This window comes from Sinocyclocheilus grahami, unplaced genomic scaffold (assembly GCF_001515645.1).
Source record: "Sinocyclocheilus grahami isolate Dianchi unplaced genomic scaffold, SAMN03320097.WGS_v1.1 scaffold96.1, whole genome shotgun sequence".
NCBI classification, from domain to species: domain Eukaryota; kingdom Metazoa; phylum Chordata; class Actinopteri; order Cypriniformes; family Cyprinidae; genus Sinocyclocheilus; species Sinocyclocheilus grahami.
This window is the reverse complement of record NW_015505275.1, coordinates 1,286,483-1,304,552: the sequence shown is the minus strand read 5'-3', so window position 1 is coordinate 1,304,552 and position 18,070 is coordinate 1,286,483. Positions and strand designations below refer to the sequence as shown.

The 18,070-nt window shown below is 36.5% G+C and overlaps 1 protein-coding gene and 1 pseudogene across 2 annotated transcripts in view; both read right to left on the bottom strand.

Annotated features, from left to right (window-relative positions):
- LOC107587769 (failed axon connections homolog) overlaps positions 1–10,547 on the bottom strand; it is a 19,398-nt gene extending 8,851 nt beyond the window's left edge. The window contains exons 1-6 of one of the 2 annotated variants that reach the window (XM_016275673.1): positions 10,080–10,547; positions 7,983–8,118; positions 7,508–7,704; positions 4,430–4,647; positions 3,365–3,481; positions 442–2,173 (exon numbers count right to left, since the gene is read on the bottom strand). In XM_016275673.1, coding sequence (XP_016131159.1) covers positions 1,869–2,173; positions 3,365–3,481; positions 4,430–4,647; positions 7,508–7,704; positions 7,983–8,118; positions 10,080–10,339 — 1,233 coding nt within the window. In that variant the 5' untranslated portion in view covers positions 10,340–10,547 and the 3' untranslated portion in view covers positions 442–1,868. Of the gene's footprint in view, positions 1–441; positions 2,174–3,364; positions 3,482–4,429; positions 4,648–7,507; positions 7,705–7,982; positions 8,119–10,079 lie in introns of those variants that run through there. The other variant, XM_016275674.1, reaches the window with a different exon arrangement.
- Positions 10,548–11,446: 899 nt separating this feature from the next.
- LOC107587768 (ubiquinone biosynthesis O-methyltransferase, mitochondrial-like) lies at positions 11,447–17,778 on the bottom strand (annotated as a pseudogene).
- Between the last annotated feature and the right edge of the window lie 292 nt (positions 17,779–18,070).

The following is an 18,070-nucleotide window of genomic DNA, read 5'->3' as shown; positions in this document are numbered from 1 at the left end:
CATGCCAATTGCACGCTCCCTCAAAACTTGCGACATCTGTGGCATTGTGTTGTGTAATAAAACTGCACATTTTAGAGTGGCCTTTTATTGTGGCCAGCCTAAGGCACACCTGTGCAATAATCATGCTGTTTAATCAGCATCTTGATATGCCACACCTGTGAGGTGGATGGATTATCTCGGCAAAGGAGAAGTGCTCACTAATTATAATTTTGTTCAGTGTATAACGGATCGAAAATTCAATGTTTAGGTGTATATCTCCTTAAGTTTTTACTATATATTCCAAAAATAAATAACAAATTAAATAATATTAACACAAAATTTATATGAGACTTAACTTTAACCTCGATTCTATACAGGGAATAAATATTTGATAGAAATTTTCCACTGGTGAACTTTACACCAGTTTACACAAATAGACGCACACACAAACACATGCAGGTAAATGATGTATTATAGATAACTACTGTATATCATACACTCTCACATATAGCATATCTCACTGATTGTATGGACCCTGCTTTATGTCCTCTAATGTTTCAATCCATATCTTTACATTGTCCAAAGTCTTTCAATAATCTAAAATGTGCAAAACAACAATATGGAAAGTAAACAATAGAATTCTGCGTAACAGATCAAATATTATAGAGATTTAAATAAATTCATTTAGTACAGGCTTGGGTTTCAAGTAAATTCAACAGAAAGAGGGTAAACTCATCATGCCGCAATTGATCACAACAATTTTCCCTCAACTAAGGCAAATCTGCTCATGTATGCTCGAACTACACTTTCGTACACAAATCACACACATGGATAAAGAAAAATGTATAATCAGACTCCTAAGCCACTAAAGTTGACCGTTTAGTGTTCACTAGAGGTTCACTGTTGTTATTCATATTTAAAACGTTCTTTTAAGGCAGAAGCTTGAAGAGGAGGGATGCTCGCAACGCCAATACAAGTGGCTGCATAGGACCCACTCAACATGTGAATGGTCACAGTGCCCTCTAGTGGTGACAAGCAAACAGGTCTGTATTACAGAATCGAACAGAAAGAGAAACACAGGGATGAAGAGGAAAGGCTGTCACACATGTACAAATGGTTGCAGTCAGGCACACAGGCATTAAGCACCATTCAGACTGATCAAGAGTCTGACACTGATGACACACACTGGAGCCCTAACAAATAAAACTGACAGAAAGGGATTCAGTTATCTTGTATTAGCCTTAATATTTGTGAGGACTGGATTCTCATTTTGTTATTTTTTTGTGTTTAAGCAGGTAGAACAGGGATTAAATAGTTAATAAATCCTTTTATCCATCTTCATTTCTATTTGATGTACTTGGGCTGATCTGGGAGCGGGAATTATTAGGTTTCAACAGGAGGGAGGAATTCAAACAGATTTACTTTCAGGTTGCACAAAGGAAATCAGTCTGTCAAAAAAAAGGTAAATTGTCAACTTCGCACAAACATCCTAGAGTCATGCAAGCTAGTGTTTTGCTACATGATTGTGTTCCGGAGCAAATGTTTGATTAAAGTTCGAGAGAAAATAGACGTATTGATTGGACTGAAAAATCCCGAAATGTTTTTTTCTTGAAATGAAAGCTAATTAGAAATCATACTGAAACCGTGGACATATAAACAGTTCTGAGGGATGAAGGCAGAATGAATGATCTTTTACATGCGTACAACTTCTGTGGTGTAAAGCTTAAGGTGCACATGTCCATGACTGACGTCACGTTGTGTACACACATTTTGTTTTTAATTCAGGTTCATCAAAGTGCGATTCATACAGGTCAGACATATCAATATGAGTTTTGGAGCCACTACACATCGCAAAATGCTCTGTTACACCAGATAAAAAGCAACCTCTATTAGATTTCGCCCTTGACCTGCTGCTCCACATCTGAGCCATCTGCTTCAATGTCAGAGTCTGAGAGCGAGCGTCCGGAGTGGTCTGAGTCTTGCGAGTGTGTATTACTGTGTGACGGGAGGCTTAGATCGCTATCCTCTAAAGTGTCTGTCCTAGAAAAGAGACCAAGGTCCAGCATGCAGGTGGGTGTCCCGCTGCTGGTGTCAATGTCGCTGTCGTAACAGAAGTCCTCTAAGTCCACAAACCACTCGGGCCAGAACTTCCTCCGTATGCGCTCACAGTACATGGCGAGGTTGATTAGTTCTCCTGTGGACAGACATAGTTGTTCATTGTGCAGCTTGAAAGCTGTCAAACATGGTCTGCTGAATGGCTGATTTTTGTTCTATTGTGTCTCCACTCGAGATTACAGCAACATATTTCTGTAGAGCGTAATAAAGCCTATGCACTTTTTCAAGAGGCTTAGCTCCTGAAGTATTTTTCCCATTAATTTTACCCAAAGGGATTTTTAAAAAGTGTTTGTTTAAATGTTATAGGCACTGAACCAAACCAACCAGCTACAAGCGTAATTCACAACTTTAGAAACTTTGATTTTACTTTTTTTGTTTTTTTAATTGAAAACTGAAAATTGCCAAAAACTACAAGTCTTTCACATATTTTAAGTTTTTTTGCTAAATATATGCATATATTCACAAATATTTAAAAATTCTGAGAGGAAGACTGACTCTATTACATTAATCGAAGTGCTTCATTGGGACTCTTATGGTGCAATTTTGTTCGCAGTGATTTTCAGACTTGTGGAGATTTCTTTGCTGAATCATGGGTAATGTAGTTTTCATTAAAAATCAGATAAAATGGATAAAATGTATGTTTTTTTTTTTTTACTTCCGGAACCAGACTGATGCTCTCTATTCTGCTGAGGTGGTTTGACATTCTATGTGTGATTGAACTTTTATGTGCAAAAGCATAAATAAATGCCTGTAATGCCATCTAGTGGACATTTAACAAACTGCCATGCCATTGTACAAAATTAAAAGGAATAGTTAATCCAAAATGAAAATTAAATGGGTTTGGATCCGAATTTTCTTTGTTAGGCAGAATGTTCACATTGCACTTTTTGAATGGCATTGTGTGCTGTCAGGCTCCAAAAATGCTAGAAACCACCCTAAAGTACTGTAAAATAAATCCATATGACTTGTGCACTATATTTCAAGTCTTCTAAAACTATGTGAACATTATTCAGTGAAAATTATTTTTTTGTTATTTTTTGAGTACCAATCCATCAGTATTGTACAGAGTAGAACCTTCTGTGTTTGATGGAAGAAATAGTTATACAGGGTTGGAACAAAAATGGTAACAGAATTTTCGTTTTTGGGTGAACTATCCCTTTAAATACAACAACAACAAACATTAAGGCATGCATTAATCTCTCCCAATATTTCCAATTATTTTAATCACCCTATTAGGACTACAAAACTGCAGTTGTGAGGTCTTGCTCACCTTTAATGAGCTGCTCGGGCCGTGTGCCAGGTAGTGTCCACATGGCTTGTGCAAGGTGACCGAACACTGTGGCATCCACACTGGACAGCTTGGGACCCATGATGTACTTCTTATCCCCTGACGGTGCAGAAAATAAACATTAAAGGAATAGTTCACTTCCAAAATAAAGGAGTCCTGATAGTTTACTATTTTGCCATCCAAGATTTTCATGTCTTTCTTTCTTCAGTTGAAAAGAAATTAAGGTTTTGAGGAAAACATTCCATATGGAGAAAAATCCTGGAATTTTTTCCTCAAAAACCTTAATTTCTTTTCGACTGAAGACAAAAAGACATGAACATCTTGGATGACATGGGGGTGAGAAATAACATTTCATGTATTTAGGACAAATAACAGACTTCCTTGAAATTTGTCTCAGAAACACACTGAAAATATTTAGATTTTGAGTTTATTCAATTACCAGATGGATAACATGAAAAAAGTCCCCGCCCCCCTCTCTATAATGCCATGTGGTGACAATTATATAAAACATTTCTTGCACTAAGGCAACAAAAGTGACTATTTTAGGAACAAAATCACAATGTGTGTTCACATTTTGTGAAAGGTTCACTGAGACTGCTGAATCTTCAGCTGCCATAACTCCAGTTAGTCCTTCAGAAATCATTCTAATATGCTGATTTGGTACTCAATAAACATTTTTTACTATTATAAAAATGTTTCGGATTCTTTCATTAATAGAAATTATTTGAAACGGATAGAAATTTGACATGGATTTTTTTTGTAACAATGTAAAAGTCTTTACTGTCACTTTTGATCAATTTCATGCATACTTGCTGAATAAAAGTATTTTATTCAATGTGGTATATTATTTTTTTAATAATATAAAACCAACATTTTTAACAAATGTGTATATGGCAGACTTCAGTTATCATGATACACAAAAATCTATTATATTATTATATATAATATTATATACAATATAAAACTTAAATATTATAAAAACATCACATCACAAAACATGTTGCTGTCAAAGTATAATTTGAAACCTTTATTTCTTGTCCTCCTCACCTAGCAATGTGGCCAGTGTGCGCATGTCCTTCTCCATGAGGCTGTAAACTTCTTCATTAGTAAAGCAGCCAATGCCGTGACAGTACATCTCCCTCTTTACAATGCCACCAGTCAGCTGACACAGGATCCATTTCAGCAGGTCACTGAGGGGCCCGGGAAGGTCCAGCATCTTTTGTGTCTCTTGAACATTATCCACCCACTGACAGTAAGCAATGGTCCTGTGGTGACAGAGATCAGTGGAGAAAGAGATGAATAAATTAAAGGTAATGATTCCTTTCCTAAAGTACAAATTTATCTATATATATATATTTTCATGTATAAAGAGCCATTTGTATTGTGTGGGAAAAATACAAACTTCATATTATGACGACAACACATTAATAATAATATTAATTATATTCTATTATTAATTGGCTTTTATATTGTCATTTTTCTTAAATAAGCAATGTTGCAAGGAGCGATGAGATGAACAATTCACAAACTGCAGATGCGCAATTTTATTGATTCCCAAACTGAAGTCTTTAGAAAGCAGATATATTAAGTGCATAACAACATCCATAAAATATATCAGAACTTTACTGTGCTGTAATATTTATGCATGTACTGCATATTTAACTCGCATAATACATTTATTTTGCAGCTGCTTTTATAAAAAACAACTTACAAATGAAGAAATTTTCAACAAATAATTGATCGTCAACACAAGGATTTCATCATAATATGGGCTTGTTTATAATTCAGAGTTTATTACAACTGTGTGCAGCTTTAGTATCACACAGAAAACAAACTCAGTTTGGCCTTTGAGATTAAACTTTGAATTAATTCTCTGCTCTGTGATTATCTGAATCAAATTAATTAAAGCCATCTTCTAATTAACTTCTTTGCACAGTAGGCAATGTATTAATAAAAACCATTCATCCAAAATGGCTTCAAGCGCTCTTTGGGTTCATGGCTTTGAACTCCCCACTTGGAATTTACAATCAGCCTTTCATCAGGTTTAAATCAGATTCAAAGCCGCAGTGTGTAAATTCTGCACCAAAAATAACTACTAAATTCAAACTAAATTGCATTGACCAACATGGCATTTAAATTTATAATATATGACATAAGACATAATATATGGATTCCATGAAACAGTATTGTACGCTACATGCTTTGTTTACATTTCTGAGTCTTAATCTGATATTACTAGGTCTTTTTACTGAAATGGATCAAGTACGTTACAGGAGGTTCATTTCCTGATCAAAACCCACCAGTGTCATAATCCAGATTTCCCAGCATGACATCCATCACTCTTATTTATAGCTCAATAAATGTTCTTGCTCAGCAAGCTCTTCAGCTGACATACACAACACTACTCTGTAGTGGACACAGATATTCAAACTCATGAATTATTCAATCAATAGCCATGATGTGGGATTCTATATATAGCACAGTGTAAAGCACTTCTAGGCAGTGTGAAGAGAGAATGCACAAGAAAAAGAAAGAAATTTTTTTTTTTTTGATTTCATCTGAAGGAATATAATAATGCAATAGAAATGAAGAGGAGATTAGGCTGTAAGAAAAGAGACTGGTTATACAATTGTTTTTTTTTCCTGAGTATAATGCTTACACTATGATACCCAATGTGTAGGATAATGTTTCAGCACGAGTCATTAATTTGATAAAGCTGCTGCCTGCACTGCAAATCATGTCAGCAGTCCACTGCAAGCCTATCACGCATATTTTAGTGGTTTATGGTTACGGACTCATACTACTTTTCATTCATTTTTATTATGCAAATAAATTGGTTGTCTGTCTATTTGTCAAGTACAGTTATAATCTTCAAGAATAATCTGGTATAAAACAGTTTAAATATTTTCCACAAAAAGATAGATTCACTTAAGTATCATAAAAATAATTTTTGATGATTATTATTATTAACTGAGTTCTAGTAAAAAGGAGTCATGTGTTTTTACAGATTTTGTACTGCTGGACAGGACGTAATAGCATACGTCTAAAATTCTGATGAATGAATCATTACTATTGAATAGAAAACATGAAAAACTAATAATTTGGGAATTCAAAAATATCATTTAATGATTTTTAAATATGTATTTTTTAATTAAATAGATTCATCAACCTAAATGATAAATCTTGATTTATAGTTTTGGGTAATTATTTTTGTATGTTTAGACCTTTGCTTAAAGAACTTTCTTAAAGAAACTGTTGAAACCCAAAAATGTTGTTGAAAATGTATTTACAATCAGGCATTCCAAGACGAGTAGATGAGTTTCTTTCTTCACTGAAACAGATTTGGTGAAATGTAACATTACATAATTTGCTCATCAATGGATTCTCTGCAGTGAGTGGATGCCATTAGTTCAGACAGTTGAAAAGCTCTGTAAGAAACATTATTAAGGATTTTTAAATTAAAACTATCACTTCTGTCCAAAATACGAGTCCATAATCCATAATAACACTTCCTCTGCAGTGAAAAAGTCCAAACCCTGTTGTCCTCTCACATCAAAATTCACCGACATATTTGTTTAGAACTGTTTTGGCTTATAAACCATGCTTGGTCTGTGCATATTTCTCACCCGATTCAAATGAGACAACTTTTCACTGGAGAAAGCAACATTAGAAAGCAATACAGAAGCAATGGTTTGAAGTTAAAATGACTTAATGATGAATCGGTTTCTTACACACATGCAAAGTTTCACTTCACAAGACAAAAATTGATAAACAATATTTGTGTGGATTACTTGTGGATTATTGTGATGCTTTTATCCTTTGTTTGAACTCTTATCCTGATGGCACCCATTCACTGCAGCTTTTACAATTACGTTCTGATAAAAAAACAAACTCATCTACATCTGTGGATGGCCTGAGGGCGAGTACATTTTTAGCAAATTTTCATTTTGGGGTGAACTATTCCTTTAAGGCTTTAAAAATCAAAAACTCCCCAGCCAAATAAACAAACTGCAGAACTCTACTGACTCTAGTCAATAATCTGTAGGTGCATATTTGATCCTCACATTTCAGAGACAGCTCAGCTGCAGAAGAGTGACTCATTCTGAATGGCAGCACATGACTCACCAGTACAAGTGTTCCTCCACCATGGTGGTGATGGCCCGCGCTACCGCCTGCTCCTGAGTGCTCAGACTCTTGTTTAGGCTCACACCAAGTTTCTCCTCCAGAAAGTCAATTATAAATTCAGTCCCGCACACCTGCTCGTAATTATACTCAATCCAAGGCATCTTGCCCTGGGATGAGAGGCTTCCATCAAAGTAATTCTGCAAAAAAGGAAGCATATTGAGGGTGAAAAGATGCAAACCATAAAAATGTATAATAATAATAAGTATTATTATTATTAATATAAAAAAACACTACTCCTTATTTTGGAGCATCTGGATGTGAACTGAAAAAAAAAAAACATAATCCTATTTTCTAAGGGCTTTCATGAATTTCATTGACATTTCAACAGCAGATGGTGTGACTTCCAATAACTGCATGTAACCACACTGATCAAAGGAAATGGACTCCAAAATCCAAACTGCTCCTTTATGCATACTTGATAGGGCAGATCAACCATGCGCAGATAGGTCTCCATTTTCAGGCAGAAAGGTGAAAGGCTTGGCACCCCGTTTTTTGGCCTGGAGAACTGGTGAAGGATGATGGCGTCTTTAGAATCCAACTGTTGTTCTTTCCTGTAAGGAGGAGATCAACCATAGATTGAAAAACCAGACAATCTACTCAAGATTTCAATATGAACAGATGAATAAAAGGTCACTCAAAATACTAATGGTTAAATATCACAGTCAGACATATGGAACAAAACTTTGCATTTGTATTTAGTTGGCATGCATTTTGATCAAAAACTGGTATGCATTTTATCAGCATATTTGTTCTTTGGGAGAATCCATCACCCTGGCATTGAAATGCATCATGCTTTACCAGTTGAAGTACAGGAAGAAAAATGGTTTTATAGGAACATTATTTAGCTTTAAAAGCAGCTATTTAGCCCCCAAAATCAAGTGGAGTGCATCGGAAAAGGTCTTATACTATAATTATGAGGAAACAGCAGGATGTGTGTGGGACGACATAGACAGGTCTTATTTCACAAGCAGAAACTACAAGTCCAAGCCTGAGCTTTCAAAACAACACAGCTTAGTCCTATTCTGATCACACACAAGTTCAAAAATTCATTCTTCTAACTCAACACATATTCTAAAAATGTGATTTGTATAACCAAACTATCCCTATCATGTGGGCTGTTGAATATTACTCTGAATCAGGGTATTTTGTCGGGGAAGGGGAAAAAATTATTTAGATTTGCTAAAATCCCTTCAATATTGATCAGAAAGATTAGCACAGATTCTGAGGTGCAACGGGACAAATCCGTCCACATTTAGCCATCTTTAATAAAAAGCAATCATGATTTCTACATTTCTAAGTGTTACTTAGAAAATAATATATATATATATATATATTAGAAAAATATATACATCTAAAATATGTTTAGAAAGTACAATACATCAAAACACATGAGAAACAGCCAATTTAAGATGTAATAAGGTATCTGCAAATATATTTTAATCCATTTTAACTTAGGTTATGAAAACATATAATGCATTACAACATAAATTATGAATACCTTTATAGTGCATTAAACAAGTGTTACAGAAATGTTCCTTTGCATAATGATTACATAACACAAGTTCAGAATATTACACCTGTGGCTTTGTAATTAACCATGATGGTAAAGTTAAGATACTCATGACAAAATTAAGATCACAAAAAGTTTCCATGTATGTATTTATTCGTTTGTTTGGGTGCTATGTCATTTTTAGAGTTAACAGACTGTCACAGTTTATTATCCAGGCCAAAACAACAAACTCTGGAACTATTTTCCCAATTAATATAAAAAGGCCATTCAGATCTATAAGGATGCCACTCACCCTCTCAGAGGTGTCTCTCAAATGAACGTTCTGATGCCCTAACGATGTCTATTTATGTCTTTTGACGTCAAAATCAAATACTAATCTATATTCTATGGCAAACTGAATAAAGTGTAAAGCATCAGTACGATTCGAATGCTGCAGAGCTCAATCCTCAAACATGACGCTGTCCACTGCCTGCGGTGCTGAAACCCTCCAGTCAAGTATTGTATCCACGTCTGTTTCCACATAAAAACAGGCTACAGCTAAAACCAGCATTACAGGCCCCCCTTGCATTTTTTTTAGGCGATGGCCTGCGGATGAGCCAAGAAAGGTCGCTTCACAACACAACTCAAGGACATCGTGATCCAGCGAAGTAAACAGTCAAGATCACGTGCCGCATAATGACGCGTTATTTACGCTAAAAAAGAAAACGAATTTATCAAGGTACTTTTGTTCAGTGCGAATGTAAACAAGGGCAATTCCGGCTGGGTATTGATGACAGGGCGTTTTCATATGCTCCCGTGCGGCCAAACACCGAAACCGTGACTTGATGCAGCCCAGCGAGCTCAAGGAAAACACGAGACCCTCACTGGCACTGGCATTGCCAGCGGATCAATATTTACATTTTTCCCAGGAGAGGTTCAAATGTGTATAACGCATGTATTATGAAATATTGTAAACAATAACAGTAAGTCATTTCATATATCATTTGGCATCACAGCACTGACCTGATGGAGAGCAGCTCGTGCAGCAGATACGCAGCCGCAGCCAGCAGGGCACCTCCGCTGATATAAAGCGTCTTCTTCCACCAGGAATCCGATACCAATCCCGACATGATCCCGCCGAAATCCTGCACAGGGACGGCCACTATGTACCCATAAAATAAGTGACGCTCATCAGAGCCACACAACCCGAGGGACGGGCTCTGATTCCGGCCAAAATCAACCACGAACGAGCGGGAGGAGGCAAAACCAGCGACCCAGTACATTCTCTCTCTCCCCCCGCTTCCTCCAGCGAATCCTGCGCCACTTCATTTATCCATATAAATACGGACAAACGTGTAATGTCGGTCTCGTAAAGCAAAAGAAAAGCATTTTAACGGGAGTCGGCTCTCGCGCGCAGCTCCGCGTCCTCGGTTGTTGCTGTGCTGGAGCTGAGTGACGTCACGACGCATCACACAAGGAAGCTAGGCAAATAAAACAATCAGGTTTGATATAAACTAAAGACGCAGACCTAAACATCATTTGAAGGACAACATGGTTTGCAGCGAATAATAGCGTCCATTTCGTTTTTCTTCATTGATGTATATCACGATAAAGTACGGACAGATATATATTAGTGCAGTGTAATATATGGTCTCTCTCTCTCTCTCAAGAGTCCAGACGCAAAAGCCTCAAAGTGCCGCCTGAAATTTCTAAAATGAGCATTTTTCTCAGGCTCCTATGTTTGTGTTCAGTTATTTCATTTTAAAACCCTGTTCATTGCCATTAATGTGGAATTACTCAACTAGGAGCCTGAGAAAAATGCTCACTTTCGAAGAATTTTTCAAACGGCATTTAGAGGCTTTTGCATCTGAACTAATGCAATTATAGAATGTATGTATATCGGTTGTTGCTGTGCTGGAGCTGAGTGACGTCACGACGCATCACACAAGGAAGCTAGGCAAATAAAACAATCAGGTTTGATATAAACTAAAGACGCAGACCTAAACATCATTTGAAGGACAACATGGTTTGCAGCGAATAATAGCGTCCATTTCGTTTTTCTTCATTGATGTATATCACGATAAAGTACGGACAGATATATATTAGTGCAGTGTAATATATGGTCTCTCTCTCTCTCTCTCTCTCAAGAGTCCAGACGCAAAAGCCTCAAAGTGCCGCCTGAAATTTCTAAAATGAGCATTTTTCTCAGGCTCCTATGTTTGTGTTCAGTTATTTCATTTTAAAACCCTATTCATTGCCATTAATGTGGAATTACTCAACTAGGAGCCTGAGAAAAATGCTCACTTTCGAAGAATTTTTCAAACGGCATTTAGAGGCTTTTGCATCTGAACTAATGCAATTATAGAATGTATGTATATGTGTGTGTGTGTACATACTGTATACAGTGTATGTTGCTGAATTATTTCCATTATTTTACCCATAAATTACATTATGCATGTTCATAGAATTGTTCAGGCTGAATAAAACTCCCTCTCTTTGATTTCATTTTATTAAGCACCTACACTTTTTAAGTGCTAAGTCACAAATCATTATATAATTCTGTGTCTGTTTGGCCTCTGACATGAACCAACCAAAGATCACCACCACAATACACACAACTAAACGGTTGTTAAAATATATCAAAGAATCTTTTAAATGACATGCGGCATGTTGAGTGGAATTCTCATCTTAACAAGAGCTTTACAAAACATGTTCTATGAATCATGCCTCTGATAAAAAATGTTTTATCAAGGAACACAATGCAAAGAATGATTATTACTGGTTCAGCAATTCTTCACTATGCAACATATTTTGACATCTTGAGTGTGGGTTATTTCTCCATTTTCGAGCAGGTGAAGTCTGTTTGATAGCATTTGCACATTATAATAGCTCAGCTGTAACTTCTGGCTCGACCTGGTTCATCTAGATTCTCACTCTCAGCCCAGACCCGGTCAGGCTGGGGCTCTTCTTTGCGTTTGATTGCATGCAACGCATACTTGATGGCCGTGCTCTGCTGCCAGCTTCACGCTCCTGTGAGAGGATTGTATATCATGCCTCTGATAGCCTCCACGTAGAAACCGACTGGGATATAGTGAGACAGAAAGATGGTAAAAGCAAGTAAATTCTGCTGTACAATAAACACTGTAGCAGTGGGAAAATAGATCATATTGAACCATTAAGTAATATCTACCAGGCTTTTCCAACAGTAGCTGTTATTTAAACAGCAAAGGAAATCTGTGATAGAAAAGTGGAGGGGTAATACCCAGAAACTGATCAATGAATGATTGTGAGAGAGAAATGGAAGACAGAGGCAACACTAACACGACTCCAGAAGTCATTCCAAATCCTCTGGGCTGATGAACTTCTCCCAGTCATGAGTTCCACTCGGAACAATCCTTAACAGCTGCTCCGCTGCCACAATCCCAAAAACGTAGGACAAGCTGGTTTTGTTAAGAGTGGTGATGAAAAGAGAGCCACCATGCTGAAAAACAAAAACATAATACATTACATACATAAAAATATTGCAAATATTAATTGGTATACATTAATACTTTAATGTTTTATTTGAACATTTTATAGTTTAATAGAATTTTTATTTACACTATAATAGGGATATGACCAACTTTGTGCAAAAAGATCCTTTAAGTGTTCCCTCCTTGAATTAAAGACATTTTAGATCTTAAAAATGCATATAATAAATATCAGTATTTAATATATTATATATATTTTTCTTATTGAGAGATACATTTTAATATAATTTTATATATTTAAATTATTCAGTGATTTTTATCAATTCTAAACAACAAACCATCTCAAATGAAACTGAAAAGAAAAGAAAGCAAAACTGAAACTGACTGATGAAAGTGCCTGGATGTCACAGTATTAGGAACGATTATGGGGATTTGGAGTAACTCTTCTCGCCCTCTGACTCACTGACACAGGAGATTAAATCAGTCCATTCAGTTCTCTTTGCTGGGAATCCCACTGTTACTTTTGTGCTACTGTCATTGTTTCAGATGTCAGTGATGTTGTGCCACACCTTCAACATCTGCTGGCAACAGCTGGCAAAGGCTTCCAGGTGAGCCAGATGTTCCACCACCTCAGATGCCACTACAGCATGAAATCCCTCAACTTCCTCTTCAGTGAGTTCCTCCAGGGTGCAAGCCTGATAGCCAACTCTCTCTCGTAAATCAGGATCATAGGAGGAGTGCAGCTCTGCGGTCTGCACACTGTCCTCCACTGGGTCGATTCCCAGGACGTCTGCTCCTAACCTCCCTAGTGGCTGAGAAAGGTTAGTGCTACTTTGTTTTTTGATACCCATGTTTGACAGCATCCACAGCAGTGTTAGTTATTGTTAACTTTAACTAAAATTGCTACATATTATTTTTAGTAATTGAAATAAAACTGACAAAATAAAATATTAATATTAGAAGGAAAACTAGAAATGTTGCCTAGGCAAATGTACTGAAGTACATTTCATTTAAAGTACTGAAATGACTCAAATAAACTAATAATAATAACAAAAGCAGATAAATTACTTAAACCAAAACTAACATTAAAATGAAAGCTGAAAATATAAATTAAGCCAATATGGAATTAATCTATAAAATTATTATATATATTCAAAAAATATATACAGTATATATAATATATATCTGGAAAGTATTCAGACCCCCTTACATTTTTCACTCTTTGTTAAATTGCAGCCATTTGCTAAAATCATTTAAGTTAATTTTTTTTCCTCATTAATGTACACACAGCACCCCATATTGACAGAAAAACACAGAATTGTTGACATTTTTGCAGATTTATTAAAAAAGATGTTGCCCAGCGATAGCCCCAAAACATTACTGCTCTAGAGGAGATCTGGATGGAGGAATGGGCCAAAATACCAGCAACTGTGTGTGAAAACCTTGTGAAGACTTACAGCAAACGTTTGACCTCTGTCATTGCCACCAAAGGGTATATAACAAAGTATTGAGATGAAATTTTGTTATTGACCAAATACTTATTTTCCACCATAATTTGCAAATAAATTCTTTAAAAATCCTACAATGTGATTTTCTGGATTTTTTTTTCTCATTTTGTCTCTCATAGCTGAGGTATACCTATGATGAAAATTACAGGCCTCTCTCATCTTTTTAAGTGGGAGAACTTGCACAATTGGTGGCTGACTAAATACTTTTTTCCCCCACTGTGTATATATATATCACTAACACTAACCCAAAGGAGAGATATTAGCAATTTTTCATTGTTGATTTTGGATTTGTATGGTAAGCATATTTTAATGGAAAAGAAAATTGGATGTAAAACTTCTTTAGGTGTAAAAAGTAGCACAAAACAACAACAACAACAACACTGCACATCGCCCTCTGCTGGTTATTCAGGGCAGAAATTCAGAAATAGGGCTGCAGTAACCAGTCAATTGTCTGTACCACTGATGTGCCCTAAAGGGGATCTTCCGACAGAAGCTTTTGCATGACAGGACACTCAAGAGACATCATGCTCACCAAAAAAAAACAATGACACATCAGGCAAAGAGACAGCCTGGAGAAAGTGTGTTTATCTCAGTGGAGGAAATCACTGGGCGTGAAGCTGTCTGTTTTAATCGTGTAGTTCAGTTGGTAGGTTTTCAGTTATCATTTGTGGCCAGCTAAAAATAATCATGCATGGTATAAACCTAACAAACATGAGACCAGCTTTATACTGCTACCACACCCAGACCAGATCTCAAATAACAAAGCATACAGTAAACTGAAAAACTACTTGGGCTAACTAATGCAACTAGCTCAATACTTATCTGTAGTCATTTTCATAATTAACACTAGTTACCTCACTCAGCACACCTCCACCACAGCCGACATCCAGGATTCTGAGTCCAGCTAGAGGTTTGCCCAACTGCCGCACACATTCAACAAATTATCCCTGAAAATGGGGTCAAAGGTCACAAAATGAGGTTAAGAAAGAATTAGGCTAAAAAACATGTCACCTCTGGTCATGCAGAATTTTGAAACCAATGTGCATCAGTCTGACGTGAAACAGAAAATCCAAAGCTAATCACAGAATAAAAATCCACAATGTGCTTCCTGTGTCACAAACACGTCTTACTGCTAGTCCCTCTGGCTAGACACATGCCTCTGACATCCTGAAGCAATCGTACATCCTCACTGCTCGTCTTGCTGAACCTAAGGGCAACATCCTCACGATCTTCCCCAAAAGCCTGGACAGACCATGCAGACCAAAGCAGCCCGAGGTGCTCACTGCCAATCCTGTTAACTCAGCCCATCTTTGCCAACAAACCCCAACGTCTTTGAAGGAATTCCCTGCCTGATCTCTAGAAAACACACATTCCTCAAGTACAACATAATAACCAGCAACAGCACAGAGGTCCCTCATTTAAACAAGCCCCCGGGGCACCGCCACATACGCTGTACACTACAACTGATCCCATGTTCATGGAAGGGGAAGAAATTGTGCACTGGACGATTCCAGAAGGCGAGGGGAAAGGCTTACAATGACAATCGCAATATCCATCCTGACCTTTTTGGAAACAGCTGCCAAGAGAAGAATCACAGCCATGCTGCATAAACTCTAGCTGCTGTCCTCACCCTTTCACCCTAATTGCCATTACCTGGACATGGGACGGATGATGACGGATGGGACGGACTGTTTTCTATCTCTGACATGCCAGTTCTATTGATATAACAGCCTGAGTTGGTTTAACAGAAATTATTCAGATAAGATTATTATCATCAAGACATTTTTTCTAAATAAATGAATACTTGTATTCAAGGAAGGATGCATTAAATTGATCAAAAGTCTGTTTCACATAAATGCTGTTCTTTTGAACTTTCTATTCATCAAGAAATCCTGGGGAGAAATATGGATCAAAATTCAGCTTTGCAATCACAGGAATAAGTTACACTAATATGGAAATACATAAAAATAGAAAACAATTAGTTTCAATTGTAATAATATTTCCAAATTGTATTTTAATTTCCCAATGTATTTTGAGCAATTAAATGCAGCTTTACTGAGTATAATCTCTCAAAAGACATTTTACAAATATTACCAACCCCAAACATTACGTTTAGGTTGTAGGTGTGACATGCCATACTCCATATAACACTATTCTAAGCTAGGGATGAACCAATATAAAAAATCTAACCAGAACAATTATTACATTAAAGACAAAATTATGGAAGCCCTTTTCTGCCACTGAATAAAAAATAAAAAAGGTCATTACAACTTTTTGACTTTTTTTCTGAATTGTGAGATATAAAGTCAGAATTGCAAGATATGAACTTGCAGTTCTGACTTTGCTCACAGAATTGCGTGATATAAACTCGCAGTTGTAAGTTATAAAGTCAGTATTGTGTTTAAATCTGCGAGTTTAAATCTCACAATTTTGGGGTTGCAATTGAGTTGCAATTCTGAGAAGTAAAAAAAAAATAAAAATCAGATTTGCAAGATGTAAACCCACAATTGCGAGAGAAAAAAGTCAGAATTGTGAGACAAAAAGGTCGCAATTACCTTTTTTTCTTTATTCAGTGGTAGAAACTGGCTTCCATACAAATAGCTGAGTTGTGCTGTGTTTTCCAAACACAAAACTTTTGAGATTAAGTTATTAGAAGTTAAGCATTAGAAGACAGAAAATGCCAGCTAAATGTCAAAATAAAAGGTAATGAAAATAATGTAATATCAACCAATATCATTGGCGCATCCCTAATTAAAACAGTGTTTTGTTCATTCATAAATTTTTTAATTAAGCTATTATGCATACAACATTTATGGCAACATCACATTTGCTAGCAGTACTTTTAGACATTAATGTGTCACATGGAAAACAAGACCATTTAAAATGATCTGATAAAAGAAATAAGGTGCAGAAAAATGGAGATCAGATCTTAGCTTAAAAATTTATATGAATGTACAAGTGTACATTTATATGAATGCATACATTAATAAAAATAACCTAAAACATTACTGATGTTAAAAATACTATAGTGATACCATGGCACTTTTATCATACACACCGTATGAAAGGCACTCTCAGGTCATTGCAGGACTGCAAACTCTCCCTGCAAGTCCCACCACTTGCTCGCCTTGGCCTGGAACTTCCGCACCTCGGCGGGGTCGAGAGTAGTCTGGGAAACCGGGCGGACATTTAGACGGGTCAATCTGCGGGAGAGGTCGTTATGATTCTCTGCTAAACAAAAACACAGTAACCAGTAAACTGGAACACTGGCCTATTAACAATAAAAACATGTAATTAATAGCATGCACTCTTGTTAGGTTGATAAATCAGTCTCACCCGTTTGACAGCTGATGCTTCTGTCTGTGATGCAGACACACCGTCCAACTGCACAGAGACCGCACTGCTTTCACTCTGGAGGACACGCTTCGGGTTAACGGGCATTTAAACGCAGATTCCGCCAACGGCCCAAAAACTAATCGAGCTAATTTCTTGGAATACATAATTGCATTTTACTGCGTCATGTGTATCTTAAATTATCACTGACTTCAGTCAGTAAATCCAATGCGACCGTGGCGTGTTTGCAGAACTTCTGACCGAGCAGAAACTCCGCATGGAATCAAACGTTCCTATCCTGTATAACAGTGTGACAAATATATTGCCTTTTTTCAACTTTGATTAACTTTTCAAACTATTAATAAGCTGAAAAGGGGAATACGTTTCAAATTAAATCAGAAATCTGCGACCACAACATACAGTGTGTGCTTGACTTCCAAACCACTTAACATTCCGTTCTCTATGCACTTCTCAAATAATTTTTTTAAGTGTGGCTCATACGAGTCTCCACGTTTTAAAGTCGAGCTCATTTAATAAATACAATTGTAAAATTATACTTACACTCACGTCATTTCAAACCTATAGGACTTTATTTCTGCTGTGAAGAATAATTCAGTTCATAAAACTAGTCTGAAAAATTAGTTCACAAATCAGACTGATAGGGGTTAACAACTCATACTGTACTATCAGCGAATAATTTAAT